Consider the following 17616-nt stretch of genomic DNA (forward strand, 5'->3'; position numbering starts at 1 on the left):
CTCCATGCCAGGTACATCAACTGCTGATAAAAAACTGAAATCGTCACATCTTTGCCGGAAAATAATTTCCGATTGCTTTTAAATATTCCGGATTTGTCATGTAGATAATCCGACTTTTACAATAGACTGTACACTACCTCCATTGCACAATTATAAAACATCACTTTCCCATACTGCGCTGAAATGAAAAACAAAAACTGGTTCAGAAGTGATTTAGGTATACGAGTTAATATATACAAGCGTACTTGTATAATTTCCAGTTGATGAATTAGCTTACATTGGGCGGCAAGCAAGAGACGAGACAGTTGTATGTCGTCAGCAAGTCGAGCTGGACTTTCTATGATGTATGGGGCCCTGTGTCACCAGGGATTTTCAAGATCTACGGCTGTCGCTTACGACGATAAAAAGTGAAAAGATGAACGCGAAGAGTACACGTCTCTCATTAATTAGATATATATACGTTACAGGAAACTGTTTTGATTTGTTCGTTTCTCGACATGTATTGTTTTCTGTCAATATCTATCTTGTTCTTTGTGGCACGGTTTTGTCTCCGCCATAGACTGATTAATCAAGCGAGTCGTCTGCTTGTCGGCATTTTTTTTATGTCTACACCAGAAAACCGATATTTCTCGGGAAGAGCTGATTATGAAATTGTTGGGATCGTTACTTCAGTAAAAGATTCTCCTTTTAATAAAAACTTCGCATTCTGTTAACGATGATGCTTGACTATGCTTTCTATTCAAAACAAATTAAGTCCGAGCGTTTGACCATCAGCCCAGACTGACCAAAGATAAAACACAGCACGCGTAAATGCCATCACGAGTTGTATCGTCTGCTCGGCGGAAACCATTGGTTTGATGAGGTGTAGAGTGACGATAGATGGCGCCAAGCACTCATGTCTCGCGCGGAGTGGACAGCGTATCGTGTATGTCTGGTTCTTGCCATGAAAAAAACTTAAAACATAATTTCTTCCCAAATATCATTAATTTCACTACCTTTGTTTCACAGTCGAACATATAACTAGACTGCAGTTTATCCTAAATCCATGCTTCCTCGTGACGTCAAGCAATCATATACCTGTGCTCTGTTTAGACACCGCCGCTTATTAGCCAGCTATGATAAGTTACCCTTCAGTCATACACATAATGTTTACAAAATCATATTATCCGACAGATTGTCAACCCATAATGTCGTTACCACCGCTTTGAACCTTTGAGCCCCAAGGGAAACATTAGGAAATAGCGACGATCTACGTCATATTGTGGCGTCAGGGTCGGTAGCCTCCGGGTGGAATGGTCATCATCGGCACTTCGAGCGTATCATTGAAGTCGATCAGTCGCGCGTCGCGTCTTCAGATCTTTACCTGGAAACAAATCACCATTACTCACGTCGTCATTAATCAGTAACAGCTCGACGTCCATCTGTATCCATTTCCGGTCTGGCACCGGACGTAGTCACAGACGCGCGTCAATATGGCGTCAATTGTTCTCGCCGTAAGGAAGTATTAATTGATTTCTCCCGAGATTAAAATCGAGGATGAAGTAATTATTGTAGATTTCTATTACAAGATAAAAGAACATTTTGCCAAAACATTTTTCAGAGATGAAATTGACTACTTATTAAGTGGAAGGTCGGCAGCCTTGGTAACGACTGTTTGTTAACGACTGTCTGAGGCAGGCGTACAAATGTATATCGAATGACAGGGCTTTACGTCATAAGACTATGGGAGGACTCTTTCGGGGCCTAGCTTTCTCTCGAAACAGTTACTTTATTAATATTATATTAGAAAACAAACGTTTTGATGCAGCGCTTTCGAAACGACTCTTGAACTCTTGATTCAAACTGTGTAATACGAGCAACAGGGAAAGCTAGACAGTAAATAAGCTGTACTTTAGAGGGTTTAGAGGAAATTGAATTTGAGATGCTGCTGATGTAGATTTAAGCCCACTAGACTGTATGACTGCTGTGTGCTAGAAGACGTTGGTCTGTGCGGGATAATCTCCGTATCAATAATTCATACGTTTGATAATCGCAGTGAGATTTGTGTCTACGAGATCTCCGTACAGGTAATAGTCAAGGAACGTAGATACTGCGCCAACATCGTGCACGTGCGCAAAGTATGGTTAGATTAATTACAGTAATGAATGCAAAATTGCAACGCATCATTTCAGTAAAAACGTATGTTCTGCACAAATTGGAAAATACGCTGTTTTACATTGGAACTCTGTATCACACACAAGTATAGCAATCCCGCGAAAGAGCTTTGTACAGCCTTCATATTGTTTTGATTCGTCGTTATGTTAAAACGTTCTTGTTATATATCATGTGATGGTATCTTAATTATTAAAAAAGCAAAAAAGGCACTAAATATTCAAAAGTTGTTGACCACAAAGCTCATACTTTTAGAGGCAGAATAGATGAACAAATATGTTATGCATTTTATTTTCTTCAAATGTCAATATCACAATTTATTATCAGTGTATACTATCGACCATAGAGTATTGCAATACACTGATATTGCGTTATGTTATTGTAACACTACTTAGTTGAATGCTAACAAGACTTATCAAACTGGTGGGCTCAGACCCGTGAAGCTGTGACTTCCGAGAGCAAGATAATGATGGGTTAGACCCGTGGCCGATTCAGACGCTGGGATAAAGATGCAGAAAGATACAGCCCGCTACCACCTAACCCACTGTATACAAATAGATGTACGCCAATTTGGAACAAGATGACTATATTTCATGGGAAATGTTTATTAACATGTCTTCAGGTTTTCTAAACTTATCAAACATATTTCGTGATAGATAGAAATATGTGTACCGGAGTGTATTCCGGGCTGCGTCAGCTTGCCCCGAAATGATGATTGGTTCCCTCTACCCCTGAACTCTCGTGTAATGGTACGTTTTCGATCGTGGCGTTTGGATTGTCTGCCTGTACAGTGAATACGGCAATCGCGTAATTTGTATCTAAACGAAGAAGATAACGTCAAGATTTTTAAGGTCATCTATCTTGTGTATTGTACAGTTATTCAATAAAATAATTGAAATATCGAAATAATTGGAATGAGAGTAACACAAAATTGAAAAGATTCTATATGAACGAGAATCAAAGCTTGGCAATAAATAAGATAGTTAAGGCAAAAAGCAAAGAATTCAGACGCTAATCTAACTTAAAAGTTCTCCTTTCTGTTTGATTCATCTAAATATCAAACTCCCAATTATGTAATCGAATTATGGTATTAGCCAAGCATATATCGGTACGAGTATGTTAACTTAATTATAGCTGACTTTGACTGGCGAGGGCTTCAACTCGGATTTCTACAGAGTTAAATGGGAGATCGGTAATGGTGTAGACTAGCTGTGGGATTCGAGGCAAATAGCCTACACGTGAATTCCGTTTGTGTATACCGGTGCCGTATGATCAATATACACCGTAGTAGTATCGATATATCGCGATAGATCAGACTGAATTGAGAATTCTGCTATATCACGATTCCATAAAAAAAACCTGGAATTATTTATTTCGTCTTTACAAGGAATACATTACTTGGGGGTCTGTTTTGATCATTTCTTGCATTTCTTTTGGAGTGTTGAAAATAGATTCGAATAGTATCAACTGAAAACAACAGAAAATATAAAAAAAAAAAAAATAATATCATTACTTTTATCGGAAGAAGATATAGTACACAGCTGCCAAATATTAATATATTTGACAATACATCGCGATACATTGCAATACACCTAAAGTATCGTAGTGGATCACAATACTTGTTTTGAGTGGCATCAGACATCTCTAATTTGTACCATTATATACATTTATCAGTATTCTTGTTAAAATTATTATCATTATTGTTGTCACACAATTGTATTGACATCGTCGTAAAAATCGTTGTTTTTATCAAACTCTCTGTTGCCGTGTTTGTTTTGCTGTATACTCTTGAATACATTCATGATACTCCGCCAACTAATAAAATCAAATAGCCTGTACCAAACATGAAAAAACCAATACAGATATATTGTGCCCTGTACTGGTACTATTTGCCTTAAATATAATATGTTACTAAAAATGAACAATACAATTGAAATATTTGATCCCGACACGTTCATGTCCGATCCTTAACTGCGCCCTGTACGTTATCGACGTAAACTTTCTATGATTTCCATGTATATACGGTTACTTATTGTACAAATGTGTGCTATGCAGGTTCGCCATCACTTAGATTTTCCCAGCACGGCGTGTACTGTATCTATTAAAGGGTAATCGCTATGTCTAGGGACGCATTAGGGCGAGGCCTACCAGCCGGAGCATGCTCAACTTCTAACGTCATAGAAACAGTTACACTACACATCGCGACGTCCCAATCTAAGACTGGCCTTCAGTGTTTTACGACCTTATATATAAGCGGATGTAGAACTGTACACATTTTTATGCTTATTTTGTTCTGAAACAAGTGGTGGATATATATAAATTATTAAGCTTCCCGGATATGCTAATTTACTATACTGTGCATCTCACAGGTACGTTTGGCATATATATATATATACTCCGTGAACCCAGAGACACTCCAACGAACTTGGCCTGTAAGAAGAATGCATTCACCAACTGTTGGTCATTTGTCGCATTTCCCCTGTAAAACACTAGCAGAACATATATAAACCGCAATATATAGATAAGAAAGACATTCAATGACTGTAAGCCCCTGAGTAGGTCTGTTATGGTATGACCAATAGGACACCTAGCGGCTGGAACTCGCGTCCATATAAAAACCAAGTCTGGTGGCATTCTCCAGACACGAGTTTTTGTCGTGCATCAAGAAGTGAGAATATTGGCGGTATCAGATGGAGAAATAGAGTGGTCTGGTGGCGATTGTATGGGAATCACACTGCCGTACATTGGAGTTGTGTCGTGTAAAACGCTCCTCGGGGATCGCAATAGCATTAAACCAAGTGATGTTTTGTGTTGTGTCTTCTGTAACGATGATGCTGTTCTGATACAGAATCGTACATAATAACTGACCGAAATATGAATCATGTAGCGATCCATTCAGGAATTGAATATATGCATTGAAACCATGCTAGGAGGTTAATTTCAAAATTTACTTGGGATGGGAGGGACTTTCCAACTGAAATACATTTCGGGGAAATCCACAGCTTTTTGTAACACTCAGACTGAAGGGTATCTGGAAGACAAGAAACCCCCTCAAGGTCGAACACTGCTAGCTTGAAATACCTGCAAACGTTTACAAAATGCTTTTAAGGTGGCTCCACACTTTCGTAATTAACGAGCGAAATTCGTTGAAACTTTCATATAATGGTTATGCAACTATGTAGAGTTGATTTTATGAAAATCTAAACACTCCGATGGTTAGGGGACTTTTTTGGAAAAAATACCAAAAAATTGAATTTTCGTCAATTTTAATATTTTCCGGGGTTTTTTTGGGTGTGACATTGTTCGGAACAATAACAACAATAATAAAATGAAAAGAAGCATTTCTAATTAACCCTACAAATATTTTATTTATCGCAAAATATGTAACACATGTTACACAAAGTGTTTTTTATTGAATTTGAACGGATAAAAGTGATTATCTACAAGCTAAAAGCCAACAGGACACAAAGATCTATACATATAGAATGGGAAATTGAACAAAATATACACAATGGCTTTATAATTAATTTATTTTACATTTTACAATCACTTCGATCCGGGTAAGAGTTATCTTCCTTGAAAAAAATCGGAACTTTTTGCAGAGGGGTGACATTTACACAATGACAGTTGTCCCTGTTTACATATAACAAAAATGATGGAAATAAATCAAAAATATGATATCAAAATTATCAATTTATTGTTCTTTAATGGAACCAAATTACCCTCAGTCATGTACACTTTGGACATCATTCCACAGTCCGCTAACTCACGGTATGTTTATAATTACATGTCAGGTACATATGTGACCAGAGGCTATCGCATGGTATGCCGTTCTCACGTGCACTCACACATGCATTTTATAGGTATCTTGATATTTTACAAAACATTATTTTCACAGAGTAAGTAGACTACATTTGTAAACACGATTTAATCGACAGAGCGAAACTTCCTCAACAGCGAAAATCGTAACGACCTCGAGCTTATGAACTCGTGTTGCACATGTGAGGTCGGTACGTCCGCATTCCATGCGTTTCCTATATGACCTTCTTGAGGTCGTTTGGTCTCATGTCACTATCTTCCCGTGAGTCTGTTTATGTCTATGAATTTGAAAGCTTTATTCCTGAAATACGTGTGATTATACATTTCCCGGTAAAATCTCGATATCGGGTGTTGACATATCATCGGCACGCACGTGTACTATTGTTTACCAGGGGCCTGTTCGTGTATGCGGAGCAACCGGTTTGACCGTTTATAAATGTAACAATTTCGGGTATAAATCCTGGCGGACCTGCAAATGTATATGCAGGCCTTGCAAGGCTTTCTCACGGCTCGCCTGAAAGCAGCATCAGATTACTAGGTCCGACCTTATTTAATGAACGAACAACAGTGGTCCGATCGGTTTGACCGTTTAAACGAAAACGGTCAAGGTGTAACTATAATTTGCACAACGACATTAATTGAATGCCCGATACGCAATACGGAAATGACGACACGGTGTACATGCACATTTCGATCAAGATAATTGAGTCCGAGCTGTACTTTTTCCGGAAGTACGTCACGAAAATGGACGCTGATGACGATGTGTGGAGCCACCTTAAGATGCACGCACAAACCAGTCTTAGTTACCAGATTCTGCTTCCCCAAGAACACTAGCATAAAACAGCCACATAACAAGATAGCCCTAGACGGAGCTCCATAGACTCGAGCGCCACTTGAGCCCCACTGGGGCACTAGAGTAATCAGGAGTTCTCAAGCGATGTCGGGCGTGATAGGACCCCGAATCTCATGTGTCCTATGGTCGTCCTGTTAAAGGCGCCGACTCGACATCAGGGCCGACAGTATTCACCGAGTCTGGATCGTATCAAAGATGACAGAGATTTAATATATAAATATGGAAACAATTTACATAAATATGTTTTGCCTCTCTTGTATTACAGCGTTTGTATAATGTTTTTATCATTAAAGGGACAGACCCCGTATCGAAATAATCCACCGTGTAATGATTCGTCAGAGCAGACATTTCTTACGTAATGATGATCCCATTATACAGAACGCTTACACGGAATCAATACTTTGTGCAAGTAAATGTATTTACCAACAAACCACGAATAACGATGATCTATGGCAGTCACGATTCAATTACCCCGCCGAACCGTTCTGACGGCACATACATACAACTTCCGGTTTAAATTAGGCGGTTGTAGATCATGATCGTTGTGGATGCGTTGATGACGATTTTGTTGTTTATTGATGACTATCCAACGACTAGGCTATGCCTTTTTGGATAAAAGGGTATTTTATTGATTTATGAGAATGTTGATCAGGTGCAATTTCATGTTTATAATGGCGTATATTGATAATAAAAGCAAAGGGTTCGTTGGTCTCTTCAGTGAAATTCGATGTTTGATATAATTAATATCGATACAAACTATTTATTATTAAGAGATTGATATTAAAACCAATGTTTCCTTCTGTCTTTTCAGGTGAAATTCGATGTTATTGCAACGAACCCGGATGTATAAGCACCAGTTATATGTGCAAATCGCCCCTAGGAATGTGTTATTCTCTGGTCAGTCTCGAGGGCGAGACAAAACGTACGACACAGGGATGTGTGGACTCGCTAGTACGACAGCAACAGAATCTGTGTGATGGGGAGGTGATGGAACAGATGAGGGGGAACCGTCCCTCCACCGAATGGCCTTTTTTGCACTGCTGTAAAAACGATATGTGTAACTACAACTACAATGACTATACAGAAAACGTGAACATTGTCATGAATGCTGCTAAAATCAACAACAGCAGTAGACATCGAGCAGGTAATTATCTGATCATGTGATATCGATATAGTGTCTTACTTGTTTTCAGCAGTGAAATACCATCACGTATGTTAATTTACATCCTATATACTTGTGGATCATTGGGAGAAACGGAGTAAAACGCTCGTCAGAATTTATGTTTAGGGTATGCAGTTGCGGAGTCTGTATCACCACATACTATGCACATTGCATAAGGCCGTTGACGTTGTGTAAGGTTGGGTATCAATGAGTGTATTCACTATTGATTTCACTCGGATGTCCTTTATTTCTGTGGTACGATAACGAGAACAATATAATACTCTTTTGAAAACAACCAATTTCCATTATTGAATTTACTTTATTGTTGTCACGATTATCTTGAAAATCAGTATTAATAATGTGCTGTTAGCCTTACGATTTACAACAAAAATGTCGTCGAGATTCGTGACGTTCTCTATACTAAAAATATCTTACCGGTATTTATGTGTTAATGATATTACAGAGACGTGCCATTAGACGTTATAAGAATTCTGTCCTAGAAAAAACTGTCAATTTTACGTTTTAATTAATATAATGATATATGTACGTGATAACGAGGCTTCGTAGACGCCATAAACCCTAAACCGGCTTTTCAAAGTTTAACCGGTACGATTTAATTTCGGATGTGGACTGGAGTAAGAGATGAGTAGGCCGTGGGACATGCGTAGACCCAAATCTTGGTGACTTTTTAATAGAATATGTTTTCATATTTCGTCCTTGAGGAGTATACGTACGCCAATCCGATGACACACTGTAACGCGGTCTGTCACTGTCCAGCGCAACTTATGTTAATTCCACAAGTATCCAACCCATTATATTAAAAAAAACATCCCATATATCATAATGAAACTTTGATTACTACTACATAAATTTCACATATGTCATTCACGGTGAAAAAAGCGAACTCTTTTTAATTAATGTTCAGGCACAATTACAGTGGGTGTATTTAGCTCGCCATGCTTTGACATGATACACGTAGCCAACTATTTGACCACTATCATCAATAGAAACCTACATTTGATTGACGTCATTAAAAGCAACGTATCAGTGTACGGATCGGTATTGCGTTCCGTCTGTCCCAGTGCCGTGCTCAAGTCGAGCAACAGTATGTCGGTCGATAGGTGAGCAGACTTAACTGACCACAACTCTACTCTGTTTATTGTCACGAAAGAGAAATGATAATTGGTTGGCCATTAACGCTGCTTTGTCGTACATACGGTACGCACTTAGATGGTATACGTGTACACACATGTACAACAACACATATGCATAATTTATAAAGACATTCATATTCTACATATCTGATGTTAATGATTATATATCGCAGGTAGTTGAACTACTTAAAACCCAGTATCCCAGCTGTATCTGTATATACAGCAAGGAAATACCTAGATTTACATAATCTATCCGGTCCCTGTTCCAATACCTGTAAGCACGTAGCTAACACAGATTCTATCACGTGACAGATATAATAAACAAAGTCGCCCCCGTTTCGTTACTTTCCTATGTCCCCGATATTAACAAGGAAACAAGTGTCCCTGTTGCCGGGCAGATTGCACGAGGTAGCTTTTGTACAAAAATACTTTTTCTAATCGTTAACGATAATTTGCGAGACATTACTATTGTGCTAAATATCCTCACATCACGATTTGTCACTATTTATGGACTGTAAATTTGAGCATCTATTAATTTTCTGCCGTACACGTGATACCCGTACTATTGAAATGCATGACAGCTGATAAATCTGAACGTTTCTCAGACAGATCATCTCGTACTGTTATGACGAATACACTTTATGTGTACCTTGACAGCCTTGATCTAAAACAACACAGATTTGTAATAAATCTTGTCCATGACTCGTCGTTAGGATTTGTGCGTAGGTATAATAAGTGTAGTGTCGAAGCTAGGGAACTCTCCGGAACAGACGTTAATTGCTAAGACTTGCGCACAGCTGGTGAAAAAATGTTCTGTTATTCATATGAAATGGTATCACAATCATAGACTTTGAATATAATTCATTGATAATCATTCATTGCAATGCAAATTGCCTTTGTTGTAGACACCTTAAAATTTGAATTCACAAGTTATATATGTTTGTAAATATATAGATGACCCTCGGGCTAAATACAAATCAGAACACAAGTGCAAAAGGAAAGTAGAAAAACAACATCTATTATTCAAATGGCTACATTATACGATATAAAAACGTCACATTAGTTTTAAAAATTAATTCTCCCTTTTTAACCTATGACAATAAACTCTCCCTTCGACGACTACTATATATAGTCGAATCGGTATGATTGTGTGTAATTTAAAATTCAAAATTCAAAACACATGAAATGGATCACAATTACAGCGACGTAGCTGAATGAAATATTCCAAGTAGGTCAATAATTTGAACATTTATGTATTTACGTAAAATACCGTGGTTCATTTTTATAACTAATGTGACGTTTTTATATCGTATAATGTAGCCATTTGAATAATAGATGTTGTTTTTCTACTTTCCTTTTGCACTTGTGTTCTGATTTGTATTTAGCCCGAGGGTCATCTATATATGTACAAACATATATAACTTGTGAATTCAAATTTTAAGGACCAGGATATATAGATACTTTACAATCACGATAACAAAATTATTTTGTGTTTGTCACAGTTATTGAATGACTTCAACTGCATACATTTCAGTTTAATGTTTAAATTTTGCTAATGTCTTTGTTTTCTATCTAGGATGTAAAACTAAATTAACTAAATACACACGTGAGAAATAAAAAGTGTTATATATTAGTGGTTCACGGAATTTCATGACCACTTTCACTCATAGTCGCTCGGCCTCTCTTTACCATTGGCAACATCATTGAACTTACAATTTAACTTTAATTTATATTCACATCTGGTGAACATATTTGAACATATATCAAGCAATCTGTTAAAGAGAATCCCTACGTATAATATAAATGTGTACTTTTGGGGTTTTAAGGATCATTAAATCCTTCCTAATTTTTTTTCTTGTCCAAGTCAAGTACTTAATCGAAGATTTAACAATTTGTGAGCCCCTCAGGGTATGTCACATGTATGGAACAGTTTATATCCTCTTGAGTATATTTGGAAACTCTCCTGTCAACACAGACGGACTAATCCGGATTACGGTCCGGTTTGACAATTAGAAAGCCTGCCACCTGTCGTCGGTAACGGTCGGGTGGACTCCGGAGATTATGGTGGCTTATTGTTAGGGTATTGTGTTCGCTTGATTTAACGCTGTTAAGTAAATTTGAGGAGACATAATCATAAACAATAGTATACAATAATGAAGCACCTTTAATCACAGACCGAGAAAAAAATCTGTTTAAATAACCCTTTCACCTTTCTGCCCCTCCCGCGTAGATTCAGAGACGGCCATGCCATGCTGATCTGAATTAAGTTCAAATTAAACTGAAAAAGATTATTACAACAACAAAGGGTGATGTCTGGTGTCAGAGCCTGTTCGTGTCTATTGAGCGACTATGTGTCTAAGTTATTGATTTACGTGGAAGCGATACAAGGGGTTGGTTTTGCCCATCGAGTATGCTATCTAGTTTCGTTCATCACGGGAGCTTTGTGTAGTACTGCTATCATAGAAGGCATGAAGACGATGTTTATCTAGAACCAACATTGGAATTAAAAGCGCAAACAGAGGCCATCGTTAATCTCTTCGCTTGTATACGCCAAAAACAAACGTTGTCAAGCCCCAGACGACTAAAGTCAGAGTCCCAAGAGATCTTGGATGTTTTCATGCTAGGGAGAGATATGAATCACTTAATGTAAAAGTATACTGGTAGTGTGTTAATCCTTATTTAGACATATCAGAACTCCAGCTTGTGATTTTGTCATGCATGTCTATTTATGTGAGCTAGTAATGTTGATAGAACTCTGTGTAATGATGAGAGAAAGACGCTGTTACTCACTAGAACTATATAAGATTAGCGTAGCAGACAGAGATCCAAATAGACATTGTACATATTGTTTTTGTCGGGAAGATTGAAATGGATTGAACATGTCAAGTGCAGTGTCATCATTTTGATGTCTCGCTTATTTGATCTTTCAACGCACGGAATGAATTTCACGGAAAACTCCACAGTGCCATCAAATCTAATAAATCTTGCTCTACCAGAGTCTTGATTCTTGCCTAGAATTCAATTACTCGCTGTATATTCCAAGTTAATGCCATATTCGTTTATATCTTCTGATGTATGGACATTGTCGTACACCTGCTTACATATATACATTCAACATTTACTTGTAAAAAGACAAAATGTCAAACGCTGAACGCGAAACTCTAAAACATCGCCTAATACAATTCCTTATAAGGTATTGGACTCGGCTTGGAAGGACGTGTCGTACATCAGATGTTTTGGCTGTTGAAGTGAAACAATCAATTACTTCAGAAGATATCGGGTAGCCTGTAGGTTGCCTTGATGCTGAATCCCAGCATTTTAACATAGTGCGTCAATAAATATCCGAATCTTAACTAAAACTTATTAACCTACTCGACAACCTTACAAAATACATATTAGATATAATCGATATTTTTAAATGAGAGTTAAGGCACAACTCGAACGTTTGTGGAAGTGTATGATATTGGAGGCTTTCAAACACGTATATCAATTGTACTCTAGTGTTAAGCACGTGTGATGCCTACCCGAGTCAATGAAACATTACGGATGTAGTTTTGCGCGTGCTTCGCCAAAACAAGTGCCCGTATCGCGAAATGTGCACCGTATCTTCACGTGGGTCCTTGAAAGGTTCCCAGGTTTAATTTAATGTTCATCTGGGTTATTTACGAGCGTTGTTTATGGGTTGGGGCGGAGGTGTTTTCTGTGTAGTAGTTTTTAACGTTGTAAGAGTCGTTAAATAGAAGTTTCAACACCGACGGCAGCGTGCAATGCTTGTTGGAGGTTTCACGTGCTTTGAGAAGAAACAAATGTATCATTGAGGAAATCTTCTGCTCAGAGTACGCACATAGGTTACTGCAGTGTTTAACGGTTTATCTAATCAAATACAATGCACATTTTATTGGAACCTAGGACATAAAATCACAGGGAAATTTTAACGCTGGAACGCCGGTACACATAATGTAAAAGCCTGGCTGCAATGAAAGCGGTGCTAAGCTCATCATGTACTTGTTTCCAGAAATGTACTAGCAGTAGATATATATACGAACACTATTGACTTGTTATTTTGTTATGCATTGTTTTAAGTCTATCGAAGACTTTGGTAACATTCATATTGGATGTCCATGACAGTGACTTTGATCACTAAATATACTGGCAGAATCAGTTCCTTTTAGACGAGAGGACGACGCCAATCATCAATAAGTAGCTTGTGCTGCAAGTATTCTCCGTGACAATGATCCGACCACGTGACGCCTTCTGGAGGGTGATTCTCCTCTTCTGGCTCACGTGCCATCTGTATCCGGTGCCAGTCTGACCATTTTGTGACCTCGGTAGCATCATTGCCCATTGTGCTAATTCGCTGCGTTGTCTCTGGCCCTAGTGTCGCCAAGAGCCATGAAACATCGATGACTTGGTCGCCAGTGGTCCCGTTATAATGAAGCCTATTATCTTTCACATCGATAAGTTACACAGCTGCAGTAATGAAATTACATATTCACACTTAATGAAGGATTAATATTTCATAAATAAGCGTCATTTCTCTTCACAATAACCGAAGATGTCAGACCGTTTGTCTACCGAATCAATCGATAACCAGACAATATGGCGGCGCAGGTCCGCATCAACCTTGCAACCTCCCACGACAACGATATATCTGGAGGTCACTGGGGACTCTCTAATGAACGGACCCAACGAAATCGATGTATCCGGAATTTGACAAGGTTGACTACATCAGACTCGGCGACAGCCTGTCTCGTAAGACAATAGATACACATTCATCATTTAAACTAGTCTTCTGCCGTAACCTGTACTAACTAATAACATCAATTAAGGGAAACACGTTTTACACGTCAAATTCGCCGATCCAGTAAGTGCCCTCTACTTGCAACCAATAAGACACCCTTGAGGTCGTGAGGTACCGAAGGGGGCGACTGGTGTTATGTAACCAGGAACAGTGTGCACGTGATGGATTCCCCGACATACCCCTAACTGTGAGAGGGGAATCCAAAATCCTCAAGTCGCCGGGTCAATTAGACTGAACTAGACCCGGCAACCATCAAAGCTCCATCAGAGTCGTGTCAGTTACGGCAGTACTTGTGATAGGCGTGGTAGAAGAGGCGACCTACCCAATTTCGTGTTTTTAGTTCGCGGACACACTTTGGCATGGCGCGGAATCTCAATGACATTATTGTCGGGACGGACTTTTAGACATTTGAGATTGTAACTACTTCTGCGGTGTATAATGTGCTCTGTCTCCACTTATGAAATGAAGCTGTATTTCCATAAACTAAATATGTATGCGAGGTGCATCGCTACTTTCTTTCATAAATATGCTGTTAATCTCTGCCAGACACTACATTTATAATATATTTCGCCTTTCACATCTGAAGATATTTCATGCCATGCAATTCATTAAGTCATTTTTTGCTACTAACTTACTATGCAAGTCATTAATATATTTCAAATGTTATATCTTCCAGTTGACAAAGATTTAAACATGGTGGTGCCCCCTGGAGGTTACGTACCCCGCGCTATTCCGGATTCCGATGACCGGAGCGGTGAAAGTGATTTGTGGTTTAAAGCAGCCGTAATCGCCGTCCCGATTGCGGGAGGATTTATTCTAATTTTATTGGTGCTTCTTGCTGTGCGCATGCTCCGAACAGATTCAAGGAGACACAGACAATTAATTCAATTTAGACGTGAGAGAACTAGTCTAACTAAAGCACAGTTATATGTGACAGACCATTTTAGTGAAAAGACAGAAAAAAGCTCATCATCTTCAATGTTTGGAGAGAATCATAACTCATTATGCAAAGACATCAATGTGAAGGTCGACAAAGACGGTAAAGTTTACGAACAAGTCTGTCCGGAACAGTCCAAGACGAAACGGACGCGACCCTCAATAGTTATATGGGGAAAGCCCCTCCAGAAAGACTTCGCTACAGTGGTATAGCACAGATATTGTGATAAATGGTTAAATGTGTCTACATGTGCGCGTGATAGGGAAGTGTGATCACGTAATAAAATGCAAGTAATGAATATATATATATATATGTATCAAATTTAAGGGAGAAGGTTATGCACATTTGTGAGCGCGCGTGTGTGTGTGATAAAGAGAGCGAGAGCGAGAGCGAGAACGTTCCTATATATGTTTGTAGACATGAACAATTTTCTACTACGGGGAATGGCTCAATATCACTAGTGTGAAATCATCGTGTAAATGAGACAGACATGTATAACATGTAATATCAACGGGTCTCTTCGGGCCTCCGTGTACGGTTCTCTTCGGGCCTCCGTGGACTGTTTTAGACAGTGGTCGATTAGATCAACCACTTCTCTTTCAATGGCGACGTGCTGTTGAAGGCACGCATGCGCGGTATTGTGATATGTGGATTTGTGTTATAAACATGTGATGATATGTGAAAGTATGTTACGTTGAAACATGTGAAACATGTGTGTATGTTGATAAGTATGAGTGCTCAATACAGAGTTTAAATGTTATAAAATGTCGTCAAGTGGAAATGCAGTCTATGTACTACATCACGTAATCAACAAATCTTGGCCGATTCTGCTTGTGTTTAGTGGCGCCCTCTATCGTTTTATGAGGGATTGAACGGTTACTCCTGCAGAATCGTTCAAGGGTGTTGACAGCGTGACGTAATCCGTGAACTGGTAAAGACAATAGAGTAAAACATCGATATTTTGTCATTGTTTGGTCAACGACATTTTGGAAATAGGAAAAGATTTTGCGACATATCGGGGAATATATATATAATGGAATTGTGGGAACGAAACCAGAACAGGGCCTTTAAATTGTGTCGATAAGCGAAGTGGCAGATGGAACAAGGGCATTATATCGAAGTTTTACTGTATGTATGTTCGACCTGCACAATCATGGTAGAATGGTCCAATTCCACGTCAAAGACAGGAATCCATATAGGTAGACCAAGAAACTAATTGAGAGAAGGGAGGGGGCCCTTACGGTGTTTCCCAAAAGTTGATGGAAAATTGGCAAAAAAATACATAATTGGTAAATTGTGAATATCTCACAACGTATGGATATAGTTCTAAGTTATACAGAACTATAAATTGATTCATGTTTTTTAAATAATTTTGTTAATACAATATTGTTTTCAAACATTTAATACTGAAGTCTTTCAGAATTCCTCACATAGATGCTGCTTATAACCATTGTGTTTGAGCGACACCTAACGGGTAGAGTAAGAAGAACAAACATAAAAGGGGGAGCACTACTAACAGAATTGATATCGTGGGATCGGATTATCTACCATGGTGGTGTAGGGGGCGTTGTAAGGTGTTGTGAGTCGTTGTTATTACGTATGGTCATATTTTCATGGACTACAGAGTATTCTGTTATATTTGAAAACACTTCTATTTATTTCTTTCAACATAAAATTTGAAAAATTAAAACATAAAAAAGGAGTTTGTTGTTTTTAAGAAATACTACCAAAATCTATTCCAGAATTCGATGCAGATCAGATCATGGAATCTTGCTCAGGAATTATGGAATGGTATATCACCAGAATGACGACTTCCAAATTAAGTTGCATTTTTTTTAACATACACGATTGACATTGTGATAGAACAACAGCTATGAAGCTGGAGATTTCGTCATTAAGCTACACTCAATGGATTATATTATGTCAATCTGATTAAAATCATCTGTTACATGGCTCCGCCTCATGCGTAGTACGAAGTTAACGAAGCCATGTAACATATGATTTTAATCAGATTGATATGATGTTTCATTATTTTAAGCGAAAATTAAAATATTAAAAAAGACGTGAAAAAATACAATTGAGGTGAAAGCGAGAAACAAAAATAAACGTAAGAGTGGGGGATGGGTTTTTTATTTCTAAAAATTATGTTAACCAAGGAACGAATGATGACTTTGTGTAGCCTAACGACAAATCATCGATACAAACAACTAGCTGTAGCTTGCACGACTTCAGACCTCACTGCTTACATAATCTACAGTACCTATAATTTTAATTTGTACTAATAAATATTATATCGATATTTCTTATTCATTTAAACGAAAAATCCCAAGAGATAAATAACGGTACAATCACGAAATGATGCGACATAAATATAAGTTGTCTGACTTTTATTACATACCCGTTTTGATCAATATTGTTCCTATAATAAATATAATATAATATAATTTAATATTTTACTGAATGTGGTTCTTTCGTAAAAGCTACTCTGAAGTCCGGAAAATGCCGAACACATTGGAACTCTCCTTCGCTAGAGATTCGATACAGAGCACAATGTCTGCAATGTATGATATCTGAATTACTAATAATTAATGTTGTTCTTCCACGATCTGTCGTCCCTCTGATCGATGTCACCGTGCTGCTGGATCGGAAGTGGATTAGCGGGGTGAATGACGTCAATGTGGTTTTCTTTGAATATCACTTCATCATAAGCAAATAGTCAGAATTCCGTGGCGTAGTCAA

General features: G+C 38.2%; 1 protein-coding gene across 1 annotated transcript in view; it reads left to right on the forward strand.

Moving 5' to 3' along the window:
• The window catches only part of LOC110459790 (BMP and activin membrane-bound inhibitor homolog), a 40383-nt gene extending 23807 nt beyond the window's left edge, over nucleotides 1–16576 (forward strand). Inside the window, exons 2-3 of the mRNA XM_021512233.1 lie at nucleotides 7635–7967; nucleotides 14617–16576. Coding sequence (XP_021367908.1) covers nucleotides 7635–7967; nucleotides 14617–15089 — 806 coding nt within the window. The 3' untranslated portion in view covers nucleotides 15090–16576. The remainder of the gene's footprint in view (nucleotides 1–7634; nucleotides 7968–14616) is intronic.
• The last annotated feature ends 1040 nt before the right edge of the window (nucleotides 16577–17616 follow it).

Source organism: Mizuhopecten yessoensis, unplaced genomic scaffold, assembly GCF_002113885.1.
Source record: "Mizuhopecten yessoensis strain PY_sf001 unplaced genomic scaffold, ASM211388v2 scaffold1313, whole genome shotgun sequence".
NCBI lineage: Eukaryota > Metazoa > Mollusca > Bivalvia > Pectinida > Pectinidae > Mizuhopecten > Mizuhopecten yessoensis.